Source organism: Coregonus lavaretus (genome assembly GCF_964263955.1).
Source record: "Coregonus lavaretus genome assembly, chromosome: 13".
In the NCBI taxonomy this organism is placed as follows: Eukaryota; Metazoa; Chordata; class Actinopteri; order Salmoniformes; family Salmonidae; genus Coregonus; species Coregonus lavaretus.
The window spans coordinates 3,640,845-3,668,633 of NC_140000.1; the positions used below are offsets into that span (position 1 = coordinate 3,640,845).

Here is a 27,789-nt window from a genome sequence, read left to right on the forward strand (position 1 = left end):
GGTTACTGTGCTATTGGGTTACTGTGCTATTGGGTTATATTGGGTTACTGTGCTAGTGGGTTACTGTGCTATTGGGTTACTGTGCTATTGGGTTATATTGGGTTATTGTGCTATTGGGTTACTGTGCTATTGGGTTATATTGGTTTACTGTGCTATTGGGTTACTGTGCTATTGGGTTACTGTGCTATTGGGTTACTGTGCTATTGGGTTATATTGGTTTACTGTGCTATTGGGTTACTGTGCTATTGGGTTACTGTGCTATTGGGTTATATTGGGTTACTGTGCTAGTGGGTTACTGTGCTATTGGGTTACTGTGCTATTGGGTTATATTGGGTTACTGTGCTATTGGGTTACTGTGCTATTGGGTTATTGTGCTATTGGGTTATATTGGGTTATTGTGCTATTGGGTTATATTGGGTTATTGTGCTAGTGGGTTATATTGGGTTATTGTGCTAGTGGGTTATATTGGGTTATTGTGCTAGTGGGTTATATTGGGTTACTGTGCTAGTGGGTTATATTGGGTTACTGTGCTATTGGGTTATATTGGGTTATTGTGCTAGTGGGTTATATTGGGTTACTGTGCTATTGGGTTATATTGGGTTATTGTGCTATTGGGTTACTCACTGTATTACTCACTTTAGCAGCAATGCTGGAGCAGTGACATTAGCGTAGATAAGTTTTGATAAGCTGCCTCAAATGAATTAAGTGTTCTTGACCATGGAACCTTTCATTGTCTGAAGACAACAAATATGTATTTCTATGAGAAATACAATAATCCACATTATCACAGTTAAATTACTGGATAAAAGCAGTGATTGGAATAGGTTGTATACCTGTAAATATGATAGGTTGATGTTCTGAAGACTATTGTATATTATTGAATACTGTGATATTTTGATTATTTTAAACAGGGACATTATGGTGTAAAAGCTAAAGTATGCATTTGAAGAATATCTATGTATTTAAATTAGTTCACTATTACTTGTTTGTAAATATACATTCAAAATAAAAGTGTAAAAGCTAAAGTATGCATTTGAAGAATATCTATGTATTTAAATTAGTTCACTATTACTTGTTTGTAAATATACATTCAAATTTAAAAGTTAGATCCCATAACATTTTATTTTAAACCTGATTCTAAAGTGACATAAGGATTAAATTAATCTATAATTTAATTGGATTATGGGGTATAAATCAATACATTTTCAAATAAACTTGGAACTCGTTAATTCTAAATGCCGAGTTACACTGACGATGAGCCAAGAAATTACTCATATCCAAATGCAGGTTAAAAGATGCGCAAGAGTTTTGTTATTTGAGAGCATTTTCAAGGATAAACCTATGTTCTCACACTGAAGAAGGCACAGTGATGCCGAAACGTTGGTGGTTTTTTACCTAATAAATTACTGGGAGGTTATACATATGGAGTGTGCGACGCTCTTTGTTTTTATAGCTCAAATATTTATTGAACATAAAATAGTCCGACTAAATAGGCCACTGAAGTGTGCAGAGGGCTGATGAACACAAGATGGCGCACGTTGCCAATGAAACCCGTTAGTGGGGAAATATAACTTTCAAACGACTTCACTTCGATTGAGGCCTATTTCAAATGCCACTAAATGTAGCCTATCTCCAACCAAAGCTAACTTCGGTAAAAATGCCAATTGTTTTCCAACTGTAAATGAAGGTTTAAACAACACTAGATGACATTTAAAAAATTGGCCTATGAAAAATAAATTGTAGAAATATATGGCCACGTCGTTTTAGTCTAGGGTTATGGAAAATAGCTTCTTTGGTTTACATTCCTAAAAAATTGATGTAAAGGTAACATTTCTTATCTTGCACGCCGCAACATTAACTTTCTTTCAACCTCCCGAATTAGATCAGAAATAATAGTCTACAGCTGGCCATAAGAGAATGATAAAAATAAAAAACGTTAAAGAAATGTGTTGTCATAAAAATCTAATCTTGAAATGATAAAATCGTGATAGGCCCAGGCTTGGTGTTAAACGAAGTCGGACTATTTCAAAAGGCACAACATCAGGTTACATGAAGCTATGAACCAGTTATCCTATCGTGCATGCCCTTCTCAGTCAAGTCAACCTAAACCATCTAGGCAGAAATGTATTATTCTGCGCCAATGTATTTACTTCCTTACATTTTATTTATGAAGAGTTATAAGAACTTAGCCTATATTTTTGCCTGTCGTTTTAATATTAGTACGTTTCCCACAGCAGGTGAAACATGCACGGCTGTACCAGTAGCTGATTTGGTTCTGGGTGACACTGCAATGATTACCCAAATATTTTTTCCAAATAGGCAGACTATAGTTTTTTTAAGCAATAAATATAATATATTATTTTGTGGGAATAATTTTGGGGATGTAGAGAAGTTTTGCACTACGATAGTTTTGCACTACAATAAATATAATAAGTATTATGATGGAAATAATTTGACGGATCTAGAAAAGTTTTGCGCCTCAACTTTTTCATCCGATTTTTGTCCATGATATTTGGTTTTGTTTGAATAATTCTGATATCAATAACATCCTATAAATATTACTTTATGGCAAATTAACAAGTGCTGTAAAGTTATACATATTAGAAAGCAAAACTACTTCCGCCTATTTGTAAAAGTGACACACATTCGCAACCAAAAATGGAACCCGTTTTACGGGCGCAGCAGTTTCTCTGGACGCGAGCTTTTATGTTCAGAAAATGAGATTGGACCACAAGAAAATTATAATACTTAAAATAGTAGTTACAGTATTTATTTTTCAAACATGGTCATGCAATCCAGCTAAAATGTTTGTTTTTAATGTGGATGGTCGTTTACACAAACTACCCAAACTTTCAGACACATATCTTGGCGTGGAAACGTCACCTGCATGACATACATTTCTCTCTATACTTTTGTTATAATTGCCCATCGGTAATAACAACTTCATTACATACATTCAAATATAGATTTGTATATGTTTTTATATAAAATGTTTTGCACATCTGGAAGTAAAACGTCACAGAAAGGAAGTTCAGTGCTAATTCTAATTTCTTAAGAAAAACTAAACCTATGTTTTAGGCTATAAAATTCTGATGAAAGGATATGTTCTATTCAATATTTTGTTTGAACTCTCTTATTTGTTTAAGAAGCAACAGATCGGAGAATCAAGGACAATTTGATTGATATTACATACAGGTCATGTTCTCCATCGGCCTATGTCAACTATATGAAATAGCCTACCACAGCATGGCAACATTTTAGGTGGACTCTACCAGTAACACCTTTTGCCTACTTCTCATTGCAGAGAATAGCTTTGTCGACTGTGCCAATGACGTGTTCAATTTCAATTACGAAGCAAACAAACTGAGTCTGAACGAATTGATTCTGAATCCATAGCGACTTTATTGAGTGCCTTAAATTAGAAAGCCAGTCTCTGAGAAATGATGCTTGTGAAATTAACGTCACTTTACAACATGCTTACTTAAATTAAAACATGGGAATAATAAACAGTGAATGATTTCGAAATCATCTTACAAATAAATTCAAAGTGCGTCTTTTAAAAGACTCCGAAATACAAGTAAAACTCGTGGTTAAATATAACTCCCCACAATAACATGTTTTATATCCTGACAAACAAACAAAACAAAATAAAACAAACATTTCTAAATACAATTCCGTACATGTTCAGATGTTTACTAGAGCCAAATGTACAACTAGAAATGACTATACAAAATCGTCTCCTGGACAAATAACTCACCTTTACATTGGTGCGGAATAATTTTCTAGGCTATTACATTTCTCATTATATACAGCCTTGCACTGACGTGAAATGTAAGTATTTCTTACAAACTTGGTCAGGCTCTTTCTGATAGTATCCGTGGAGCGTTGAATCAATGCGTGATATAACTTTTCCTCCATTATGAATAAACAGGTGATGTGTTTGATAGGGTAGATAAGGGCATAAAGAAAACGTTGAAAACCGCACATACATAGCTACAGTGATTTGTTCTTACAAAGGAGCCGTCGAAAAGGAGACGCGCTGATCATTTTAGTGTTCAACAGGCTAATAAAGTGCCACAGTTTGGTTTTGAATAAAAGTACGTCAGCACAGCAGTAACAAGATATTTCAGGCCACATATTATCACCAACTGATAGAACACCGTTGTCTATGTCTTGCTTATTGTAATACCCATGTAATAACCATGTTGCGTAAAAACACTCAAAAGGGTACATACACCAAAGTATAGGCTTCCGGGTTGGATCAGTCTGTGCGTTAGAAGAACATTAATGTGTTTACATTGTGCCCCAGTGTTCCAGTGTGCCTTCAGGATTACTTTACAACTACTGTATTTGACCTGTACACCCCACGTCGTCAATAGGCTACTAGGATATATCATTTGATCAGTAGTCTAAATCACTTGATTAACTCAACTCGTACACATGAGCATAATTACGCATACTCAACGTATGTCCACTGTAGTTTAGCCATTTCCCTCAGATCATCTGTTTTTCCCAGATATCATACTTAGTCGAGAGAGTTTAGAAAGACCGTTCGTTGCCCGTTCCCGGGGCAGACTCCGGAGGTTGCAACAGGTCGGGGGAATGGCATGGAGGGCTCCCCGGGGCGCTGTGCTCACTGTCGGTATCGCTTCCCCTCTTTCCCCCGCTGCCCGAGCCAGACCCGGCGGAGCCCCCGGCGCTATGAGTCTTTACGTGTTTACTCAGATGGTCGCTCCGCATAAACCTCTTGTTGCAGACCGGACAGGCGAACCTTTTCTCCCCGGTGTGCGTGCGCAAGTGTCGCTGGAGCTCGTCAGAGCGCGTGAACCTCTTCCCGCAAAACAGCCAATTACACACAAACGGTCTCTCTCCGGTGTGCCACCTCAAGTGCGCCTTGAGGTGCGACGTTTTGCCGTAAACCTTACCGCAGCCCGGAATGTGACAGCTATGGAGCCCTTTCCTCCGCAGACTTGCTCCCGCCGGCCCCAGCCTCTCCGACTCCTGACAGTTGGGACAGTCGCAGGTGGCTCTGCCAGAGTAGCGCCGTGCAGAGGACCGGGGAGACCCCGCTAGAGAGGCCGTTGGCCCCCCAGACAACATAGTCCCCCCTGCTCCGCCTAATGGAGACGGACTGGAGTCCGGATAAGAGGACAACACCGGCTTGTATCCGTCCATCAGGTGCTGCCCGGTTGTCAAAAGGTGTGGAGAGGGACTTGTACTGAAGGCTGAGTGACTTAGGCTGGAGTAATCGGAATTGTAGCCCCCTAAAGGAGAGTGTAACGACGTCTGGAGTCCACCGGAGTGCAAGGAGGTCTGTAGAGCTGCACCATTCGGGTTCTGAACATCAATCCATCCCGCTCCCACGTCCCACCACGCAGATGCGCCGGTGGTGCCAACCTCTCCTGTGGGGATACCATGATGGGACGACTTGAACCAGGACTCGTATGGATGAGCAACGCTCATTCTCGGGTAGATGCCTTGCAGACTGTCCACTGAGGAGTGCACCTTGGAAATAAAGACGGGTTGATGGCTGGGTTCTTGAGAACTGTTTGTAACGGAGGCCTGAAATACAGAATAGTCGTTTCCAAAGTGGGGTGTGGATGAGGTACCGGACGTGAGGGAGAAGGCACTGGATCCGGGGGAGCTGTTGGTGCCAAACGAGTCCGATAGACCAGCTCCGTTACGGGACACTCCGAAACCGGATAGGCCGGACCCAAGGCTGCAGCTGCTGGCGGTGGCTCGCTTCCACGGGTGGAAGCCTTTCCCAAACGATGAAGAATTATCCGAAATGGAGGATGGTGAAGGGCTCGGACTCCCTATCTTGTTGCATGTCGCAGCCAACATGGCTAAAGGAGTCGATCCTAACCTCGGCTCCTCCTGAAATGACAAGAAACAACATGTAAGTGCCTGTTGATATTGATAACGAACGTTTCAGTTTGCTTGGTCAGTTGGTGCCTAATAGCCTTTTCTATAGTAAGCTACAATAACAATGATTATTTGGTCGGTGAAAAGTTAATTCCGTGCTAATGCGAAAGATACTTTGTAAACTATTTGCATTTGCAATATGCCTACTAGCGGGACAGTTTAAACAGGCATCTTTTCCAAGGCGTAACAGAATCATAACATACCTGTAGACTGAGATGAAATAGAAAGCACCAAAATGTATCTATAACAAAACTATTAAATTACGTTATATATGACATGCACGACAACATGCGCGTCTTGTGCACATCAGTAGAAAGTTATATCCCGCGCGCGTCTCTCTGTCGTTGCGAAATGAATCTCAGCTTTTTTCTAGTGACCCACTTGCTTAAAACATAATCAACGAACTGTCTTTCCTACTGTGACCGAAGTAATGCTAATCCCCTCCGCTGGACAATAAAATAACTAATTAAACCAGCAAGAAACCCCTTAGACTCACCCCTAGAAGTGAAGTTGCCATCACAAAAAGTGCCCTCCTCAGAGGATCTTTTTATATTTATGAATCACAGCAGTGTTTTTTTTTTAGAGGTGTGCAATACAATGATGTGTTCCGCCCATTCCACCACAATTGTAGGTCCTCTCCGGCTTTGAAGTACCGCTGTGACACGGGCGACCAATCAGCGCCTCTGTACCACCACACCGCCACATTCTGACGTGAGGTCATCAGTAGACTACTTCAGACAGCTCTCCACCCCTTCTTCATAATAAAAGAACGGAAGAAGGTAAAGTTAAATGAGAGTGAAAAGATTTACTTACTGAAATTTGAAAGAGGAAATTTGGGAATTTTATTTCTTTACGATGAAAAGGAGACTACTTGTGCTATTATTTATTGTTATCGTAATTATTGTTATTAGGTTATTATTCGTTGTTGTTGTTATTGTTGTCCACTTTCTACCAGTGTTACATTGAGGAAATAAATGTCTTAGCTACCCTTTTGTGGCGTATTTCCCTTCTAAGTTTTACATTAAAGTTGTTGTCATTACATTTAAGTAGTTCATGCAAACAACGATTATGAAGCCTACAAAAGACTCCATTGTTTTCACAGGACCAATATTACCTTTTTTGAAAATGTCACTTTACTGTAATTGCATTCCATTATCTTGCCAATGTTGATTAAAATTACAATGACTGCATTCCAGAAAATAGATGACTGACGTTATTATTAACTTCATAGTATGACAAAATAATTATGTAAGTACACCTAATTTAGCTAGTTAGTTTACATTGATACATCAGTCCATGGAGTTACAGTGTGTGTGTGTGTGTGTGTGTGTGTGTGTGTGTGTGTGTGTGTGTGTGTGTCTGTGTGTCTGTGTGTGTATGTGTGTGTGTGTGTGTGTATGTGTGTATGTGTGTGTGTAAAAGAGAGATTGAGGAGCTTAAAGGAGAGCAGAGCACATCTCAAGTAAAAGGAAACCAACTTCATTTCATCATTCTTACCTTTCCCTGTTTTGTGTGGCCAGATGAGATCTGTTTAGCCTAATTATATCGTTAATAATTAATCAATGTGATCTTAGATTTGGCCTTTGTTGAGATTGAGATATGAAAACAGTATTAATCGCATTACAGTGGTACAAGGCACGTTTCTGTCCTTTTCGTACAGCCTATGCGGAGCTTACACATTCGATCAAATATATAAATGAAAGGCTATTTTGATAATATCGAATATGTTCCATCACATCTCAACTGTTATGAGCCCATGTAGCTAAGTACATCATAATAATAGCTTCTGTTCGTTACATAACAGGAACTTGTAGGCCATAACATAGGTTGAACCCGGGGACTCTCTCTCTCTCTCATTCTCTCTGTCGCTCTCTCTTTCTTTCTTTCTTTCTTTCTTTCTTTCTTTCTTTCTTTCTTTCTTTCTTTCTTTCTTTCTTTCTTTCTTTCTTTCTTTCTTTCTTTCTTTCTTTCTTTCTTTCTTTCTTTCTTTCTCTCTCTCTCTCTCTCTCTCTCTCTCTCTCTCTCTCTCTCTCTCTCTCTCTCTTCTCCTCGCTCTATTAGCATGCAGTGTGCATTGGCAGCATACATTTCATTTGAATTTCAAATTTAATAACGCAGGAGGTTTTTAATCATGCGCAGTTTTATTTGTTTGATATTAACATGCTTATTGACCGGGTCTGTTGACCAGTTTGGTATTACAAGACAGCGAAAAGTTAATTAAAACGACCAAGGATTATTCATCACATCATCTGCCTAACTCATGTCGCTTCCTTTATTACACTGTGTGATAGATGGACTCTCTGATTAATTCCTCTGTTTCTTCGATTGGACAACAGCTTTTTGGATTTCATTTACGCTGCTAGAGCGAACAAGGTGCCATCAAAATGTGTCCATAGCGCTGGAAAAACAAAATTAAATTAATTAATATCTAGGCTAAGTAACAGAGCGCATTGGAGAAATAAAGTTAATATTGGAATTGGACATCCACAATTTTGATACAGGGTGGCGATTACATAGCGCTGGAAAAACAAAATGAAATAAATTAATATCTAGGCTAAGTAACAGGGCGCATTGGAGAAATAAAGTTCATATTGGAATTGGACATCCACAATTTTGATACAGGGTGGCAATTACATAGATGGACTAAAAATGATTACTATAAATTTAGTTGATATAGCCTAAGTAACAGTTGTGCTGTATCATGTCTATACGTTTGTCGATTTGTAGACTAATATTTACATAATAATTTATCGTGTTCATGCAGTAAAGGTATACATATTTTATCATTGGTTTTTATTGTCTGTAATTTCTGCAAATATTGAAATAGAAACATTCTCTGAAAATAATTCAAACTTTAGATTTGTAAAACCTGCCTGTAAATTAATTACTGCAACCCATTAATTTAGCTTATAATTTCGAGAAAACTGGGTCTCCAATATTAAACTTAAAACACACTAATATGCTATTTAATATAACCATAAAAAAGCAATACAGAGTTTCCATAAGAACAGAAGTATACGCTATACTAGAACTCAATCAGTTGATTAATTGACGTCATTTCTCCCTAAACAATTTAGCTCAAATGGCAACAACAAAAAAAAAAGTCCGAAAACGATGCAACAGATACACCAAATTATTTGAATAATACAATGTGTAGCCTAGATAGAAGCTTACATACCGTGCTCCACTCCGCGCCATATTGATATCGATTGGCCCTCGATGTTTCTGTCTGTACTGCATGAGGCTGAGCGTAGCGCTGCATCCCCTCCACCCGCAGGCGGTACAACAGTAGACCCGGTCCCCTGCAAGATAAATGGTACTTTGGGAATTGCGTTTAATTAGGAATAACTGAGGAGAGAGCGGCTTGCTAGTCCACTGGTGGTCTAATCACAACATGTGTTCAAGCCAACTGACATGGTTGCGCAGACATGTGCTTACCTAAATATCCCAGGTAGGTATGAGAGCTAACATAAGGGATGCAAAAATGTGATGCTGCGTTATGCGTTTTGCTATTCAAGGGGAAGGAAGGAGAGGTTATCTTTTTAAACAAGTCACCATGTGTGAAAACCAAGGTATGTCACATTGACAAATTGCTGGGTTGTATTATCAAGCAGACTGATTTGATAGGTCAGCAAGATAACAGTTAACGATGCAACATGTTTCAGCATGTAATAATAATAATAATAATATGCCATTTAGCAGACGCTTTTATCCAAAGCGACTTACAGTCATGCGTGCATACATTTTTGTGTATGGGTGGTCCCGGGGATCGAACCCACTACCTTGGCGTTACAAGCGCCGTGCTCTACCAAATGAGCTACAGAGGACCACAATCAGTGACAGCATGTCACTGATGGACAACTACATCATTGATGGGAGAGAGAGATTGGACACTTCCAAATGGTCAATTGACTTTCATATGTCTAGGGTGGTTTTACCGATCCGTATTTTGCAATTGAAACAATGCCCTTTGTCGGCTATTTGTGCGCGCAGACTGTCCCATAAACCTTTCAGTCACAGTGAGGTTGGGTTGGCCTGAGTTCACATGGTGAGGCCGGGCACAGGTTGTTCTTTCTGATCGCCTATCTCTCCGCTAACTGTACCTCACAATGAACAGATGTCCCCATTTAGGGCTTTCTTTCTCCTACACACATGGACTATATTACCATCATGAAATCAAACTCCAAACCTGTCCCTTTCGCCGCTACAATGACCGCGTTATTCAGGGCCGCTGAGCACGAACAAAATGTGCTCAATATTGTCTTCTTTAGAATGATTCTGCATAGAACATGAAGGAAGGAGAGTCTGAGGGGGAAGTAGCCGGGTGAAAGGGATGGAGAACTTTACTCTAAATGTGGTGATTTACAAAGCAACTCGATAATCTCAGGGCCTTACTGCTGAAGACCCATGCTCAGAAGTAAACTGCAGGTTGCGGCTTGCCACAGCAATTAGTCGACTATCATGTTGAAATTAGATAGCCCCATTTTTGAAGAAAACCATACAAATAATTGTCTTGGAAGAATAAAAAAAACAAGACCATTGTTTGTGGGTTTAGGGGCACCACCTCACTCCACCTCTGACTGTTCAATTACGTTACAAGATAAATAAAGAGTTGAGTGTCCTAGGGTAGCCTACAGATGCATATCAAACCCATGTTTCAACCAGATCATACTTAGCCTATGCTATGTTGTTTTGTGCAATATATCTCAAGTGACAGAAGAGGATTTCAGGACACAAGTGTTTTTGAGTGACTGCTCCTCCACTATTCCACTATTGTTACTCACTCTGCACATAGATGTGATCATGTCTATAGCATGGTGTTAACTCAAGTGACAGAACAGGATATTGGGACACAAGTGTTTTTGACTGACTGACTGCTGGTGTGGGCTAGTAGTGGTCTCTCCTCTCCTCTCCTCTCCTCTCCTCTCCTCTCCTCTCCTCTCCTCTCCTCTCCTCTCCTCTCCTCTCCTCTCCTCTCCTCTCCTCTCCTCTCCTCTCCTCTCCTCTCCTCTCCTCTCCTCTCCTCTCCTCTCCTCTCCTCTCCTCTCCTCTCCTCTCCTCTCCTCTCCTCTCCTCTCTCTGTTCACCACGCAGGAGGTTAGGAGGAGCAGATGTCTGTCTGCCCTGTGAGCTGCCAAGTGGGTCTGAAGCAGGGGAGCCACAGACACAAGGGCCCAAATGGTGTGACAAAGGATGTGCAGGAAGCCCGTCTCCGCCTGGGTGAGCCACACTCACTGAGGGCCTCCCCTCTCCCAGCAAGCCAGCAGGGGCACAGAGGTTGTGTATTCCAAATGGCACCCTATTCCCTATATAGTGCACTACTTTTGACCAGAGCCCATAGGGTGCAAAAGTAGTGCACTATATAGGGACAGGGACACAGAGAGCCAGGGACACAGAGAGCCAGGGACACAGAGAGCCAGGGACACAGAGAGCCAAGGACACAGAGAGCCAGGGACACAGAGAGCCAGGGACACAGAGAGCCAGGGACATATATGGACAGGGACAGGGACCTAGAGAGCCAGGGACACAGAGAGCCAGGGACACAGAGAGCCAGGGACACAGAGAGCCAGGGACACAGAGAGCCAGGGACACCAAGAGCCAGGGACACAGAGAGCCAGGGACAGGGACAGAGTAGGGGCAGCAAACGTATGTGTTACACAGGATGTTTGCACACAAGCACTCAAGTATATCACTCACTCAAGTATGTACACACACACACACACACACACACACACACACACACACACACACACACACACACACACAAACACCAAACACACTCCAATGGGTGACCAAGATGACCATATTTTGATTTAGAGTAAATATACTATATTGTTCTGTGTAAAGATTGCACCTTTATAATCACAGTGTAATGCAACAATGCAACAGACAGTGTAATTTAGCTTATTTCAGTGGCTTGCACATCACATCACATCCAACTCTGTATCAGTAAATTAGTATCAGTGGGTGGTGCTCCGCTCAGAAGACATTTAAAAGCTCCTAAATATCTTATCACAGTTAGTTGGCTAGATCTACCTACGCATAGCCACTACAGACATCAGACAACTTGAAGACGTTGTTCAGAAATAACATTGAAACTGTAGCTAGCATTCTCAAAAACCAAGATAAGCTGTCATAATGATTCTATTTTAAAAAAAACTCTCAATGACATGTAAAATGTTTGTTTTCAAGTAAACAAACCCTGAACAAGAGACTGTGTGCCGAAACTCTGGTGTTTATCCATTACATTATTGGGAGCTTTTATAGAGCGTGCTACTCTCTTTATTTATTTTTTTACACCTTTTGAAGTAATCTACATTATCTGGGATGTCACTTCAGTCAGACTGGGAGTGATGTTGCAGGCAGGTTTTCTGGGCCAGGTCAGGAGGTCATCAACAGTGTTCCCTCATAGTGTTCCAGGCACAGGTGTGCAGCATGGCCTGTACTGAAGAGAAGCACTGGACCATAAACAATGATATAAATGTCTGGCAGATAAAATGGCTCCTTAACAATCTTTTGACTGCCTTAACCTCTGAGCTTTTGTGGCATATCGATCAGCCAGCTGCTTGGGGCATTGTCTAGCAGGAGCTCTTTGGTTCAGGGATGAATGGACTGGGGCTGGGGCCTCCAAATGCTTTTTATCCTCCTTTTATTGTTGCTTTTTGGGGGGAAATAAAAAACAAAATCATGGAAATGTATTGATTGCTACTTAGTGTAATAAATGTTTTAGGTTTAATTTAATTTAAAAACAGCTTTGCTATGGCAATGTAATAGTTAGGTAATGGAAATACAGTTGATAATAGTTCATAAACGCTTGACTTCCTTGTGGACCATGTCCTAGTTAGCTCCACGGTTCTATTTTTGAGTTTTAACAACCCACAACAGCACCTTATACTCTGTTCCCTGCACAGGTGTTGCTGACGCAATGCAGTACGTTTCTAAGTTTACAGGGAAAAGATTCAACACCAAGAGAGCTACTGGGTAATTTACATGGACGTAATTGGTCCTATGTATAATATCAAGTTAATTGCACGCTAAACAACACATGCCCCCAGAGGCTGAAGTGACGGCTGGTGGAGGCTGTACGACTGTGATGGCCATGATGGTGTGGTAATGATAACTCTTAACACCTGTCTGTCACTGTGACTATGTACATCAGCCTAGATGCACGTCTCCAGCTGTTATGCATGTAGGCCCAGATCCAACGGTAGGAACCAGGGGGGGAAAAGGAACAGAAGTCTCAAAGATACACTATAGAAGTTTAGTTGCTACTTTTAGGTCGTATTTGGGCTTCAATGTTGGCTGTATGGTCCATACATACAGTATATGATATAATAATAATTACTTTCTTATCTATGAAACCACGCACTGTTGTTCCCCAAGCTGCCTGTGTGTTTGACTCTCACTTTGGGATCAATACGTATCATTGTTGGGAGACACTCAGACAACTTCTCCAGTAGTGTTGTGTGTTCAGCGTGAAGAAACAAAGGAGTTATTGTTTTCTTCAGTTTCGTAATATGCTTCACAGTTCACGCAAATGACTGGCCATCTATGATAGATACAAAGTGGTTGCATTATCCCTATAGCGTGTCATGATTAACTGTTGGCCTAGCTCATAACGCCCCGTTCACTCTTTTATACGTCTAGTAGCTGTTTGTTTGGTACATGACTGGAGCGATAGATTGCTGCGTCTCAGGCGAGTCCAGGAATAAGGCCGTTTACAGTATATTGTGCTGCCATTTGGTTTGACTGGTGCATCTGTAGGCCATGAGGCCCTCTTGTTGACATTCAGCGAGCCGAAGCGTTGCACTTTGTCTGTGTGAGCGGCAGCCTAAGAGACAGCGGGCTGGTGGCGGGGCGAGGGAGGCAGGCAGGCATACAGAGTCAAGTACGTAGGATTAGCCCTGGCTCTTCAAGTTTCTCTAATTATCCGCCTGCAGGCATTCTGGCCGTGTGGGATAATAATGGAAGTCCGTGTGTTCGCCCGTCACCTCTCAAGTGTGGGTGGAGAAGGCGAGCGAGAGGAGAGTCGCGGAGCAGAGGAGAGAAATGTTTGCTTTCCTTGTTACGTCACCCATGGAACACAATAGATACAGATTACTTTGTTTTGTTAGTTCACGGAACGGAACGGATTGGGGCTGAAGCATAGCTAGCTTAGAAAGTACTTAGCTACCCACTATGCACAGATGTCAGTTCAACATCTAGTTTGGATTTACATTTGGTTGAGTTGTCAACTAACTTTAATTCAATGTGAAATCAACAAAAAATGTCACCACGTCGTTGGATTTAGGTTAAAAGTTGTGTGAAAAAAATACGAAATACCCTTACTTTGACCTTTTTCCAAATCCAATCAGTTTTCCACGTTGACTCAACATCATCACATTTAATTTTGGGGGTTGAAATGATGTGGAAACAACATTGATTCAACCAGTTATTGCCCAATGGGTAGTTTCTTTATACTTGTGAACTGTAGCCAATGAATCGATATAAACAATGATTGCCTTAGTTGTGACTTTAGTGTTACAGCACATACAGTATGTTCAACAATGTTCAAGTTGTAGACGTGATCATAGACTTGTGAAACGCCACGTTACAGATAAGTCAATCTTTCCAGAACATTGGATCAAAGTTTCCAACCTGTGAACATATTCTAGTGTGACAGAGGATCAATTGTTACAACCTGTGAACATATTCCAGTATGAGGGAGTGAGCAGTGACACAATTATCACATTTCGAGAACATTATTCTGTTTTAATTACTGAATGTGTGCTAAACATTTCCCCTCTCTATCAGCCTACACTGACAGACAACAGGGCCGGTCCTCTGCTGTCATCTCTCTTCATCTGACGTCTTAGTTTCCTGTAAACAGCCTTGTTCTTCTCTCAAGTACACATGGAGATAATAGAGCGCTGAGAGAAAACACAACGCTTTAATTAAGAACTGGACCGATTTCCCTGAGGGGGGAGATTGTCTGCTTCCATTAAGTTTGTTTATCATACAGTAAAGAGGTTGCCTTGTCCTTCCCTGACAATTGGTTTTAATCAGCTAGCATGCCTCCCCAGGCTGATCATTTATGCTAAATTGACATGGGTGGTGGATACCTCTGAAAATCATTATGACAGGGCTAAGGCCACTGGTGTCACTGTCTTTGGCTTCAGTGTTTTTTAAACAGCATATCCTGGTGTATGTCTATATTTTCTATACAAGGATATTTGCTGCCGTGGCAGCCTATACGTCTCTGGTGTTGTTTCGTCTTTGAAGAATAGCAATGTGGCGTGGGTGTTTTGGAGCAATGTTTTGCTTTGCTGAGAGAAACATAAACTGTTAGGTTGGTTTGTAACCCCAGCAACACCATCTTGTAGGTTGCCAATACATCAACAGGTTTCGCTGGCTTTCTTTTACTCTTTTGGGCGCAATACATTAATGCAATGTGCATGGGTTGTTGCTAGAATGACAAAGTAATTTATGTGTCAAAGAGAAACCAACAATGCACATCATTGGATTATTTTGATGATTTCACAATGGCCTCCGAAATGTCTGTTTTCACTTCACTTGGCACCTACACATGCAGACTGTGCAAGTGTGGAAGTACAAACTGTGATTTGAAGTAAAGGGTGGTGGGTGGGGAGGGAGGGAGGGATAGAGGAGGGAGGGATGGAGGAGGGGGATAGAGGAGGAAGGGGAGAGGATAGGAGGATGAGTATGAGGAGGAAGCTGGGACCCACTTCTCGCCCTGCAATTTAATCACTGTACACCCAGGGAAGTATTGACAGTTGTCCTGTGGAAGCTATTAAAGTTGCTGTCCAAGGTTAAATGAAATTGCAGTTTATCAAGGCAGCGTTGAGAAAATAAGGGAATCTGTTCATGGCTGTTGATTAATGTGGAGCCTGATCAACACAAGGGGTTCATTAAGCTATACATCACGGGGGTAATTTAACATGTCATCACGCCTGCTGCGGTCTCTTCCCGCAACACGTTTTGTGTGTCTGTGTGTGTGTGTCTGAGATGCTCCCCATGGGCGTTTGCAACAGTTGACACATGCAGCCACAATCTCAAATGGTATGGACGAGGATGCGCCCTGCCAACCCCCTTTGTGTCTGTCTGTATAATCCCCCAACCAACCTAACCCCCAGTTATCAATGTTGAGAACTACTGGGATAAAGACTAATGTCTGACTGCAGCATTACAGAACAAGATATCAGAAACTTTACATCTACTGTATATGCAGTAATACACATGACTTAATGCAGTAATACAAGACTTAGTGCAGTAATACAAATGACTTAGTGCAGTAATACACATGACTTAGTGCAGTAATACACATGACTTAGTGCAGTAATACACATGACTTAGTGTAGTAATACACATGCCAGTGCAGTAATACACATGACAGTGCAGTAATACACATGACTTAGTGCAGTAATACTCATTACTTAGTGCAGTAATACACATGACTTAGTGCAGTAATACACATGACTTAGTGCAGTAATACACATGCCAGTGCAGTAATACACATGACAGTGCAGTAATACACATGACTTAGTGCAGTAATACACATGAATTAGTGCAGTAATACACATGACTTAGTGCAGTAATGCACATGACTTAGTGCAGTAATACACATGACAGTGCAGTAATACACATGACTTAGTGCAGTAATACACATTACTTAGTGCAGTAATACACATGACATAGTGCAGTAATACACATGACAGTGCAGTAATACACATGACAGTGCAGTAATACACATGACTTAGTGCAGTAATACACAATTGGCCCAGCGTCATCCAGGGGAGGGAATGGCCGGCAGGGAGGTAGCTCAGTTGGTAGAGCATGGCGTTTGCAACGCCAGGGTTGTGAGTTCGATTGCCATGGGGTATGAAAATAAAAAAGAATAATGTATGCACTAACTGTAAGTCGCTCTGGGTAAGAGCGTCTACTAAATGACATAAATGTAAAATGTAAATGTAATGACTTAGTGCAGTAATACACATTACATTTACATTACATTTACATCATTTAGCAGACGCTCTTATCCAGAGCGACATGACTTAGTGCAGTAATGCACATGACTTAGTGCAGTATTACACATGACTTAGTGCAGTAATACTCATTGCTTAGTGCAGTAATACACATGACTTAAGCAGTAATACAGATGAAAGTGCAGTAATACACATGACTTAGTGCAGAAATACACATGACTTAGTTCAGTAATAAACATGACTTAGTGCAGTAATACACATGGCTTAGTGCAGTAATACACATGACTTAGTGCAGTAATACACATGACTTAGTGCAGTAATACACATTACTTAGTGAAGTAATACACATGACAGTGCAGTAATACACATGACAGTGCAGTAATACACATGACTTAGTGCAGTAATACACATGACAGTGCAGTAATACACATGACTTAGTGCAGTATTACACATGACTTAGTGCAGTAATACACATGACTTAGTGCAGTAATACACATGACATAGTGCAGTAATACACATGACTTAGTGCAGTAATACACATGACTTAGTGCAGTAATACACATGACTTAGTGCAGTAATACACATGACTCAGTGCAGTAATACACATGCCTTAGTGCAGTAATACACATGACTTAGTGCAGTAATACACATGACAGTGCAGTAATAAACATGACTTAGTGCAGTAATACACATGACTTAGTGCAGTAATACACATGACAGTGCAGTAATACACATGACTTAGTGCAGTAATACACATGACTTAGTGCAGTAATACACATGACTTAGTGCAGTAATACACATTACTTAGTGCAGTAATACTCATTACTTAGTGCAGTAATACACATGCCAGTGCAGTAATACACATGACAGTGCAGTAATACACATGACAGTGCAGTAATACACATGACTTAGTGCAGTAATACACATGACTTAGTGCAGTAATGCACATGACTTAGTGCAGTAATACACCTGACAGTGCAGTAATACACATGACTTAGTGCAGTAATACACATGACTTAGTGCAGTAATACACATGACTTAGTGCAGTAATATAGATGCCAGTGCAGTAATACACATGACTTAGTGCAGAAATACCATGACTTAGTTCAGTAATACACATGACTTAGTGCAGTAATACACATGACTTAGTGCAGTAATACACATGACTTAGTGCAGTAATAATCATGGCTTAGTGCAGTAATACACATGACTTAGTGCAGTAATACAGATGACAGTGCAGTAATACACATGACATAGTGCAGAAATACACATTACTTAGTTCAGTAATACACATGACTTAGTTCAGTAATACACATGACTTAGTGCAGTAATACACATGACTTAGTGCAGTAATACACACGACTTAGTGCAGTAATACACATGACTTAGTGCAGTAATACACATGACTTAGTGCAGTAATACACATGACAGTGCAGTAATACACATGACAGTGCAGTAATACACATGACTTAGTGCAGTAATACACATGACTTAGTGCAGTAATACACATGACAGTGCAGTAATACACATGACAGTGCAGTAATACACATGAATTAGTGCAGTAATATACATGACTTAGTGCACTAATACACATGACAGTGCAGTAATACACATGACTTAGTGCAGTAATATACATGACTTAGTGCAGTAATACACATGACAGTGCAGTAATACACATGACAGTGCAGTAATACACATGACTTAGTGCACTAATACACATGACAGTGCAGTAATACACATGACAGTGCAGTAATACACATGACTTAGAGCAGTAATACACATGACTTAGAGCAGTAATACACATGACAGTGCAGTAATACATATTACTTAGTGCAGTAATACACATGACTTAGTGCAGTAATACACATGACTTAGTGCAGTAATACACATGACTTAGTGCAGTAATACACACGACTTAGTGCAGTAATACACATGACTTAGTGCAGTAATACACATGACAGTGCAGTAATACACATGACTTAGTGCAGTAATACACATGACTTAGTGCAGTAATACACATGACAGTGCAGTAATACACATGACAGTGCAGTAATACACATGAATTAGTGCAGTAATATACATGACTTAGTGCACTAATACACATGACAGTGCAGTAATACACATGACTTAGTGCAGTAATACACATGACAGTGCAGTAATACACATGACAGTGCAGTAATACACATGACTTAGTGCAGTAATACACATGACTTAGAGCAGTAATACACATGACAGTGCAGTAATACATATTACTTAGTGCAGTAATACACATGACTTAGTGCAGTAATACACATGACTTAGTGCATTAATACACATGACAGTGCAGTAATACACATGACAGTGCAGTAATACACATGTCTTAGTGCAGTAATACACATGACTTAGTGCAGTAATACAAATGACAGTGCAGTAATACACATGACTTAGTGCAGTAATACACATGACTTAGTGTAGTAATAAACATGACAGTGCAGTAATACACATGACAGTGCAGTAATACACATGACAGTGCAGTAATACTCATTACTTAGTGCAGTAATACACATGACTTAGTGCAGTAATACACATGACTTAGTGCAGTAATACACATGACAGTGCAGTAATACACATGACTTAGTGCAGTAATACACATGGCTTAGTGCAGTAATACACATGACTTAGTGCAGTAATGCACATGACTTAGTGCAGTAATACACATGACAGTGCAGTAATACACATGACTTAGTGCAGTAATACACATGACTTAGTGCAGTAATACACATGACAGTGCAGTAATACACATGACAGTGCAGTAATACACATGACTTAGTGCAGTAATACTAATGGCTTAGTGCAGTAATACACATGACTTAGTGCAGTAATATAGATGCCAGTGCAGTAATACAGATGACTTAGTGCAGTAATACACATAACTTAGTGCAGTAATACACATGACTTAGTGCAGTAATGCACATGACTTAGTGCAGTAATACACATGACAGTGCAGTAATACACATGACTTAGTGCAGTAATACACATGACAGTGCAGTAATACACATGACAGTGCAGTAATACCAGTGCAGTAATACACATGACTTAGTGCAGTAATACTCATGGCTTAGTGCAGTAATACACATGACTTAGTGCAGTAATATAGATGCCAGTGCAGTAATACAGATGACTTAGTGCAGAAATACCATGACTTAGTTCAGTAATACACATGACTTAGTGCAGTAATACACATGACTTAGTGCAGTAATACACATGACTTAGTGCAGTAATAATCATGGCTTAGTGCAGTAATACACATGACTTAGTGCAGTAATACAGATGACAGTGCAGTAATACACATGACATAGTGCAGAAATACACATGACTTAGTTCAGTAATACACATGACTTAGTGCAGTAATACACATGACTTAGTGCAGTAATACACATGACTTAGTGCAGTAATACATATGACTTAGTGCAGTAATACACATGACTTAGTGCAGTAATAAACATGACTTAGTGCAGTAATACACATGACTTAGTGCAGTAATACACATGACAGTGCAGTAATACACATGACTTAGTGCAGTAATACACATGACTTAGTGCAGTAATACACATGACAGTGCAGTAATACGCATGACAGTGCAGTAATACACATGACTTAGTGCAGTAATACACATGCCTTAGTGCAGTAATACACATGACTTAGTGCAGTAATACACATGACTTAGTGCAGTAATACATATGACTTAGTGCAGTAATACACATGACTTAGTGCAGTAATAAACATGACTTAGTGCAGTAATACACATGACTTAGTGCAGTAATACACATGACAGTGCAGTAATACACATGACTTAGTGCAGTAATACACATGACTTAGTGCAGTAATACACATGACAGTGCAGTAATACGCATGACAGTGCAGTAATACACATGACTTAGTGCAGTAATACACATGCCTTAGTGCAGTAGTACACATGACTTAGTGCAGTAATACACATGACAGTGCAGTAATACACATGACTTAGTGCAGTAATACACATGACAGTGCAGTAATACACATGACTTAGTGCAGTAATGCACATTACTTAGTGCAGTAATACACATGACAGTGCAGTAATACACATGAGTTAGTGCAGTAATACACATGACTTAGTGCAGTAATACACATGACTTAGTGCAGTAATACACATGACAGTGCAGTAATACACATTACTTAGTGCAGTAATACACATGACTTAGTGCAGTAATACACATGACAGTGCAGTAATACACATGACTTAGTGCAGTAATACACATGACTTAGTGCAGTGCATATCAGTAGAGAAGACAGAGATAGTATTATAGTCACCACATGGACATTTTATTTTCCATTACTTTCACCAATTTTAGATGCAATGCATACGGTATATAACATTGTTGGACACTTGATTAAACAATGATTTAACTCAATTTAAAGTGATTCTTTATTGCTGCAACCCAGCCTCAATGCACATTGTACAATACATATTTTGAACCAGAACCAGGCCACAGTGGTCACTATTCCGCCTCCTTGTCATGGAACCTAACTGCATCTACTGTCCATCTCTGTCATCAGGGCAGGATGGACCCTAACTGCACCCACTGTCCATCTCTGTCATCAGAGCAGGATGGACCCTAACTGCATCCACTGTCCATCTCTGTCATCAGAGCAGGATGGAACCTAACTGCATCCACTGTCCGTCTCTGTCATCAGGGCAGGATGGAACCTAACTGCATCCACTGTCCATCTCTGGCATCAGGGCAGGATGGAACCTAACTGCATCCACTGTCCATCTCTGTCATCAGGGCAGGATGGAACCTAACTGCATCCACTGTCCATCTCTGGCATCAGGGCAGGCAGGGTTTTGATCACTTGGGTTTTCTCTACTGTAGCCGCAGGAGACAGGACAGCCAGGAAACAGGACAGTTCCAAATGGCACCCTATTCCCCATATAGTGCACTACCTTTGACCAGAGCCTACAGGGAATAGGGTGCCATTTGGGACGCAGACAGAGCTATGCTAATCAGGCCTCCCTCCCAGTGTTGTTGTCGCCGTTGTGATTTGTTTCTTCTGGGGGATTTGTTGACTGGCGGATAATTGATGGTGCTTGAGGGACAGGCGTGAGTCGGACATGAATCACGGGGCGACGCGCCTCATGATAAGGAGCTGAAAGTCGTCCGTAATTAAGCAGGGCACTAGAGACCAATTGTTTGCAGAATGATTTGGCCGCTGGCTAATTGACACTAATTGTTTAATCTGATTTTTTCCCCCTCCACACCGTCAGGCTCCTCTTGTGCACTCATCCACAGCACTGTGCATTAATACAGCAGAGGCTCACACAGTGGCGGAGTCCCAAATGGCACCCTATTCCCTATATAGTGCACTTCTTTTGTCAAGTTTCCTGCCAAAAGTAGTGCACTATATAGGGCATAGGGTGCCATTTGGGACACAGTCACTGTGTTATGATGATAGGCGGTGTTGTGGGGTGAGATAGAAGGTGGATCAGATCATGATATACAGTACCTTCAGAAAGTATTCAGACCCCTTGACTTTGTTACGTTACAGCCTTATTCTAAAATTGATCAAATTGTTTTTTCCCCTCATCAATCTACACACAATACCCCATAATGACAAAGCAAAAACAGATTTTTAGAAATGTTTGCTAATATATTCGAAATATAAAAACGGAAATATCACATTTACATAAGTATTCAAACCCTTTACTCAATACTTTGTTGAAGCACCTTTGGCAGCGATTATAGCCTCGAGTCTTCTTGGGTATGACTACAAGCTTGGCGCATCTGTATTTGGGGAGTTTCTCCCATTCTTCTCTGCAGATACTTTCAAGCTCTGTCAGGTTGGATGGGGAGCAGCGTTGCACAGCTATTTTCGGGTCTCTCCAGAGATGTTCGATCGGGTTCAAGTCCGGGCTCTGGCTGGGCCACTCAGGGACATTCAGAGACTTGTCCAGAAGCCACTCCTGTGTTGTCTTGGCTGTGTGCTTAGGGTCGTTGTCCTGTTGGAAGGTGAACCATTGCCCCAGTCTGAGGTCCTGAGCACTCTGGAGCAGGTTTTCATCAAGGATCTCTGTACTTTGCTCCGTTCATCTTTCCCTCGATCCTGACTAGTCTCCCAGTCCCTGCCACTGAAAAACATCCACACAGGATGATGCTGCCACCACCATGCTTCACCGTAGGGTTGGTGCCATGTTTTCTCCAGATGTGACGCTTGGCATTCAGGCCAAAGAGTTCAATCTTGGTTTCATCAGACCAGATAATCTTGTTTCTCATGGTCTGAGTCCTTTAGGTGCTTTTGGCAAACTCCAAGCAGGCTGTCTCTACCTGCCTTTCACTGAGGAGTGGCTTCCGTTTGGCCACTCTACCATAAAGGCCTCATTGGTGGAGTGCTGCAGAGATGGTTGTCCTTCTGGAAGGTTCTCCCATCTCCACAGAGGAACTCTGGAGCTCTGTCAGAGTGACCATCGGGTTGTTGGTCACCTTCCTGACAAAGGCCCTTCTCCCCCGATTGCTCAGTTAGGCCGGGCGGCCAGCTCTAGGAAGAGTCTTGGTGGTTCCAAACTTCTTCCATTTAAGAATGATGGAGGCCACTGTGTTCTTAGGGACCTTCAATGCTGCAGAAATATTTTGGTACCGTTCCCTAGATCTGTGCCTCAACACAATCCTGTCTCGGAGCTCTACGAACAATTCCTTAGACCTCATGGCTTGGTTTTTGCACTGTCAACTGTTTGGACCTTATATAGACAGGTGTGTGCCTTTCCAAATCATGTCCAATAAATTGAGGTGGACTCCAATCAAGTTGTAGAAACATCTCAAGGAGGAATAATGGAAACAGGATGCACCTGAGCTCAATTTCGTGTCTCATAGCAAAGGGTCTGAATACTTATGTAAATGTGATATTTCTGTTTTTTATTTTTAATAAATTTGCACAAATGTCAAAAAATCAGTTTTTGCTTTGTCATTATGGGGTATTGTGTGTAGATCGATGAGGAAAACAATTAATTTAATCAATTTTTGAATAAGTGTCACGAATACAGCCGAGGCTGCCCCTCCTCCTTGCTCGGGCAGGCTTCGGCGTTCGTCGTCACCGGAGTACTAGCTGCCACCGATCGATGTTTCTGTGTAACACTAGTCTTGTCTTTATTATTCACACCTGTTACCCATTATGCTTATTTGTTTCCCTATAATTACCTCTGTTTTCCCTCCTGGGTTTGTGCGTGATTGTCCGTTGTTTTACGTCGTTTGGTGAGCTGTTGTACTGCTCTTCCCTGCGTGGAGGGTTTGTTATGGTTTACTTTGTTTTACTAAATCCATTCATTTCTCAGTTCTGTGTCCTGCACCTGATTCTGTTTCACCACTTCACCCAGACGTGGACAGAATCACGCACCACCTATGGAGTCAGCAGGCACGTACGATCCCAGCGCCTTGGTGGAGGAACGCATCCAGCAGCACTCGACCATGCTGCAGACTCTAGGTTTGGCTATGAATCGAGTGGTGAACACCATGGATCAATGGGAGAGAGGTGGTTTTCCTACACTTCCTCCTCCTCTGATTTCTTCCCCATCAAGACCATCAAACCCTGGATCCAGTGGAATTCGGCTCTCGCTCCCGAGGGAATATTATGGGACAGCTGCCGGGTTTAAGGGTTTCTTGCTCCAGGTGGAGCGCTACCTGGCAACCATCCACCCGGCTCCCTCGGGATATGAGAGCGTGTCAGCCCTCATCTCCTGTCTGTCGTGCAGAGCGCTGGAATGGGCCAACGCGGAGTGGGGTGGAATAGACGCTGAGTCCGTATGTTATGAGGATTTTACCCTCCGTTTCCGGGCAGTATTCGATCATCCGCCGGAGGGGAGTGTGGCGGGGGAGCGTCTGTTTCACCTCAGACAGGGAAGGAGGAGCGCACAGGACTTCGCCCTGGATTTCAGGACACTGGCAGCCAGCGCGGGATGGAATGAGAGGGCCCTGATTGACCACTACCGATGCAGTCTACGGGAGGACGTTCATAGGGAGCTGGCCTGCAGGGACACGAATCTAAACCTGGACCAGCTGGTAGATTTATCGATCCGGCTGGATAACCTGTTGGCCACCCGCGGACGTCCGGATCAGGGTCCATCCAGTCCATCCCCCAGCACTTCCGACTCCACTCCTATGGAGCTTGGAGGTGCTGATGTGGAGAGACTCGGCAAGGGGGTGGTCTCCTGCACCAACTGTGGCCGCAGAGGACACACTGCGGGCCGGTGGAGGAGAGGACCCTCATGGAATCGAGGCAGCAGGCAGGGCCCTGGTGGGCCATCCCAGGTGATTAGGCACCCAACTCACCCAGAGCTCCCTGTTGTTCACATGATGGTCAATGTAAATTTCCCTGGGTTTTCCCCACATTCCCAGCATAAGGCGCTCATAGATTCTTATAGATTTAGAATTTTATGGATAGGCATGTTGCGCATAAATTAGGGATTACTATATTGCCCTTCCCCATATGTGCCCTAGAGAGTCGCCCTTTAGGGTCGGGTATGGTTAGGGAGGTCACAGTTCCACTCCGGATAGAGACGCAGGGGGGTCATGAGGAGAATATTAGTCTCTTCCTTATCGATTCTCCTGCGTTTCCTGTGGTGCTGGGGCTTCCCTGGCTAGCCACCCATGACCCCAGGATTTCGTGGCAACAGAGGGCTCTTAAGGGATGGTCACCTCAGTGCTCGGGAAGGTGTGTAGGTGTTTCCGTAGGGGCAACTACGGTGGAGAGTCCAAACCATGTCTCCACAATGCACATTCCCTCAGAATATGCAGATTTGGCTCTCGCCTTCTGTAAGAAGAAGGCGACTCAATTACCACCCCATCGACGAGGGGATTGTGCGATAGATCTCCGGGAGGGCGCTGCACTTCCCAGGAGTCATGTGTATCCTCTGTCACAGGAGGAGACGGTGGCTATGGAGACATACAGTGGGGAGAACAAGTATTTGATACACTGCCGATTTTGCAGGTTTTCCTACTTACAAAGCATGTAGAGGTCTGTACTTTTTATCATAGGTACACTTCAAATGTGAGAGACTGAATCTAAAACAAAATTCCAGAAAATCACATTGTATGATATTTAAGTTATTAATTTGCATTTTATTGCATGACATAAGTATTTGATCACCTACCAACCAGTAAGAATTCCGGCTCTCACAGACCTGTTAGTTTTTCTTTAAGAAGCCCTCCTGTTCTCCACTCATTACCTGTATTAACTGCACCTGTTTGAACTCGTTACCTGTATAAAAGACACCTGCCCACACACTCAATCAAACAGACTCCAACCTCTCCACAATGGCCAAGACCAGAGAGCTGTGTAAGGACATCAGGGATAAGATTGTAGACCTGCACAAGGCTGGGATGGGCTACAGGACAATAGGCAAGCAGCTTGGTGAGAAGGCAACAACTGTTGGCACAATTATTAGAAAATGGAAGAAGTTCAAGATGACGGTCAATCACCCTCGGTCTGGGGCTCCATGCAAGATCTCACCTCGTGGGGCATCAATGATCATGAGCAGGGTGAGGGATCAGCCCAGAACTACACGGCAGGACCTGGTCAATGACCTGAAGAGAGCTGGGACCACAAAGAAAACCATTAGTAACACACTACGCCGTCATGGATTAAAATCCTGCAGTGCACGCAAGGTCCCCCTGCTCAAGCCAGCGCATGTCCAGGCCCGTCTGAAGTTTGCCAATGACCATCTGGATGATCCAGAGGAGGAATGGGAGAAGGTCATGTGGTCTGATGAGACAAAAATAGAGCTTTTTGGTCTAAACTCCACTCGCCGTGTTTGGAGGAAGAAGAAGGATGAGTACAACCCCAAGAACACCATCCCAACCGTGAAGCATGGAGGTGGAAACATCATTCTTTTGGGGATGCTTTTCTGCAAAGGGGACAGGACGACTGCACCGTATTGAGGGGAGGATGGATAGGGCCATGTATCGCGAGATCTTGGCCAACAACCTCCTTCCCTCAGTAAGATCATTGAAGATGGGTTGTGGCTGGGTCTTCCAGCATGACAACGACCCGAAACACACAGCCAGGGCAACTAAGGAGTGGCTCCGTAAGAAGCATCTCAAGGTCCTGGAGTGGCCTAGCCAGTCTCCAGACCTGAACCCAATAGAACATCTTTGGAGGGAGCTGAAAGACCGTATTGCCCAGCGACAGCCCCGAAACCTGAAGGATCTGGAGAAGGTCTGTATGGAGGAGTGGGCCAAAATCCCTGCTGCAGTGTGTGCAAAGCTGGTCAAGACCTACAGGAAATGTATGATCTCTGTAATTGCAAACAAAGGTTTCTGTACCAAATATTATGTTCTGCTTTTCTGATGTATCAAATACGTATGTCATGCAATAAAATGCAAATTAATTACTTAAAAATCATACAATGTGATTTTCTGGATTTTTGTTTTAGATTCCGTCTCTCACAGTTGAAGTGTACCTATGATAGAAATTACAGACCTCTACATGCTTTGTAAGTAGGAAAACCTGCAAATTCGGCAGTGTATCAAATACTCTCCCCACTGTATGTCACCGAATCTCTGGGACAGGGATACATTCGGCCCTCCACTTCCCCTGCCTCCTCAAGTTAATTTTTTGTGAAGAAGGATGGAGGTTTACGCCCGTGCATTGACTATCGAGGTCCCAATCAGATAACCATAAAATACAGCTATCCTCTACCTCTCATAGCTAGTATGACGGAGTCATTGCACGGGGCGCGCTTCTTCACAAAATTGGACCTCAGGAGCGCGTACAATCTGGTCTGTATCCGGGAAGGGGACGAGTGGAAGAAGACATTTAGTACCACCTCTGGTCACTATGAGTACCTCGTCATGCCGTACGAGTTGATGAATGCTCC

The 27,789-nt window shown here is 42.2% G+C and overlaps 1 protein-coding gene across 2 annotated transcripts; it reads right to left on the minus strand.

The window, feature by feature from the left end:
- Nucleotides 1-2,755: 2,755 nt before the first annotated feature.
- Nucleotides 2,756-6,524, minus strand: LOC311139508 (transcription factor Sp8-like). 2 transcript variants are annotated; one of them, XM_084174391.1, is made up of 2 exons: nucleotides 6,422-6,524; nucleotides 2,756-5,877 (listed from the first exon to the last, which is right to left on the minus strand). In XM_084174391.1, the coding sequence occupies exons 1-2, from the start codon at nucleotides 6,440-6,442 to the stop codon at nucleotides 4,540-4,542; spliced, it is 1,359 nt and encodes a 452-aa protein (XP_084030517.1). In that variant the 5' UTR covers nucleotides 6,443-6,524; the 3' UTR covers nucleotides 2,756-4,539. The 2 variants fall into 2 exon arrangements, with proteins under 2 accessions (XP_084030517.1, XP_084030518.1); XM_084174392.1 differs by having other exon boundaries at nucleotides 2,762-5,877; nucleotides 6,129-6,452.
- Between the last annotated feature and the right edge of the window lie 21,265 nt (nucleotides 6,525-27,789).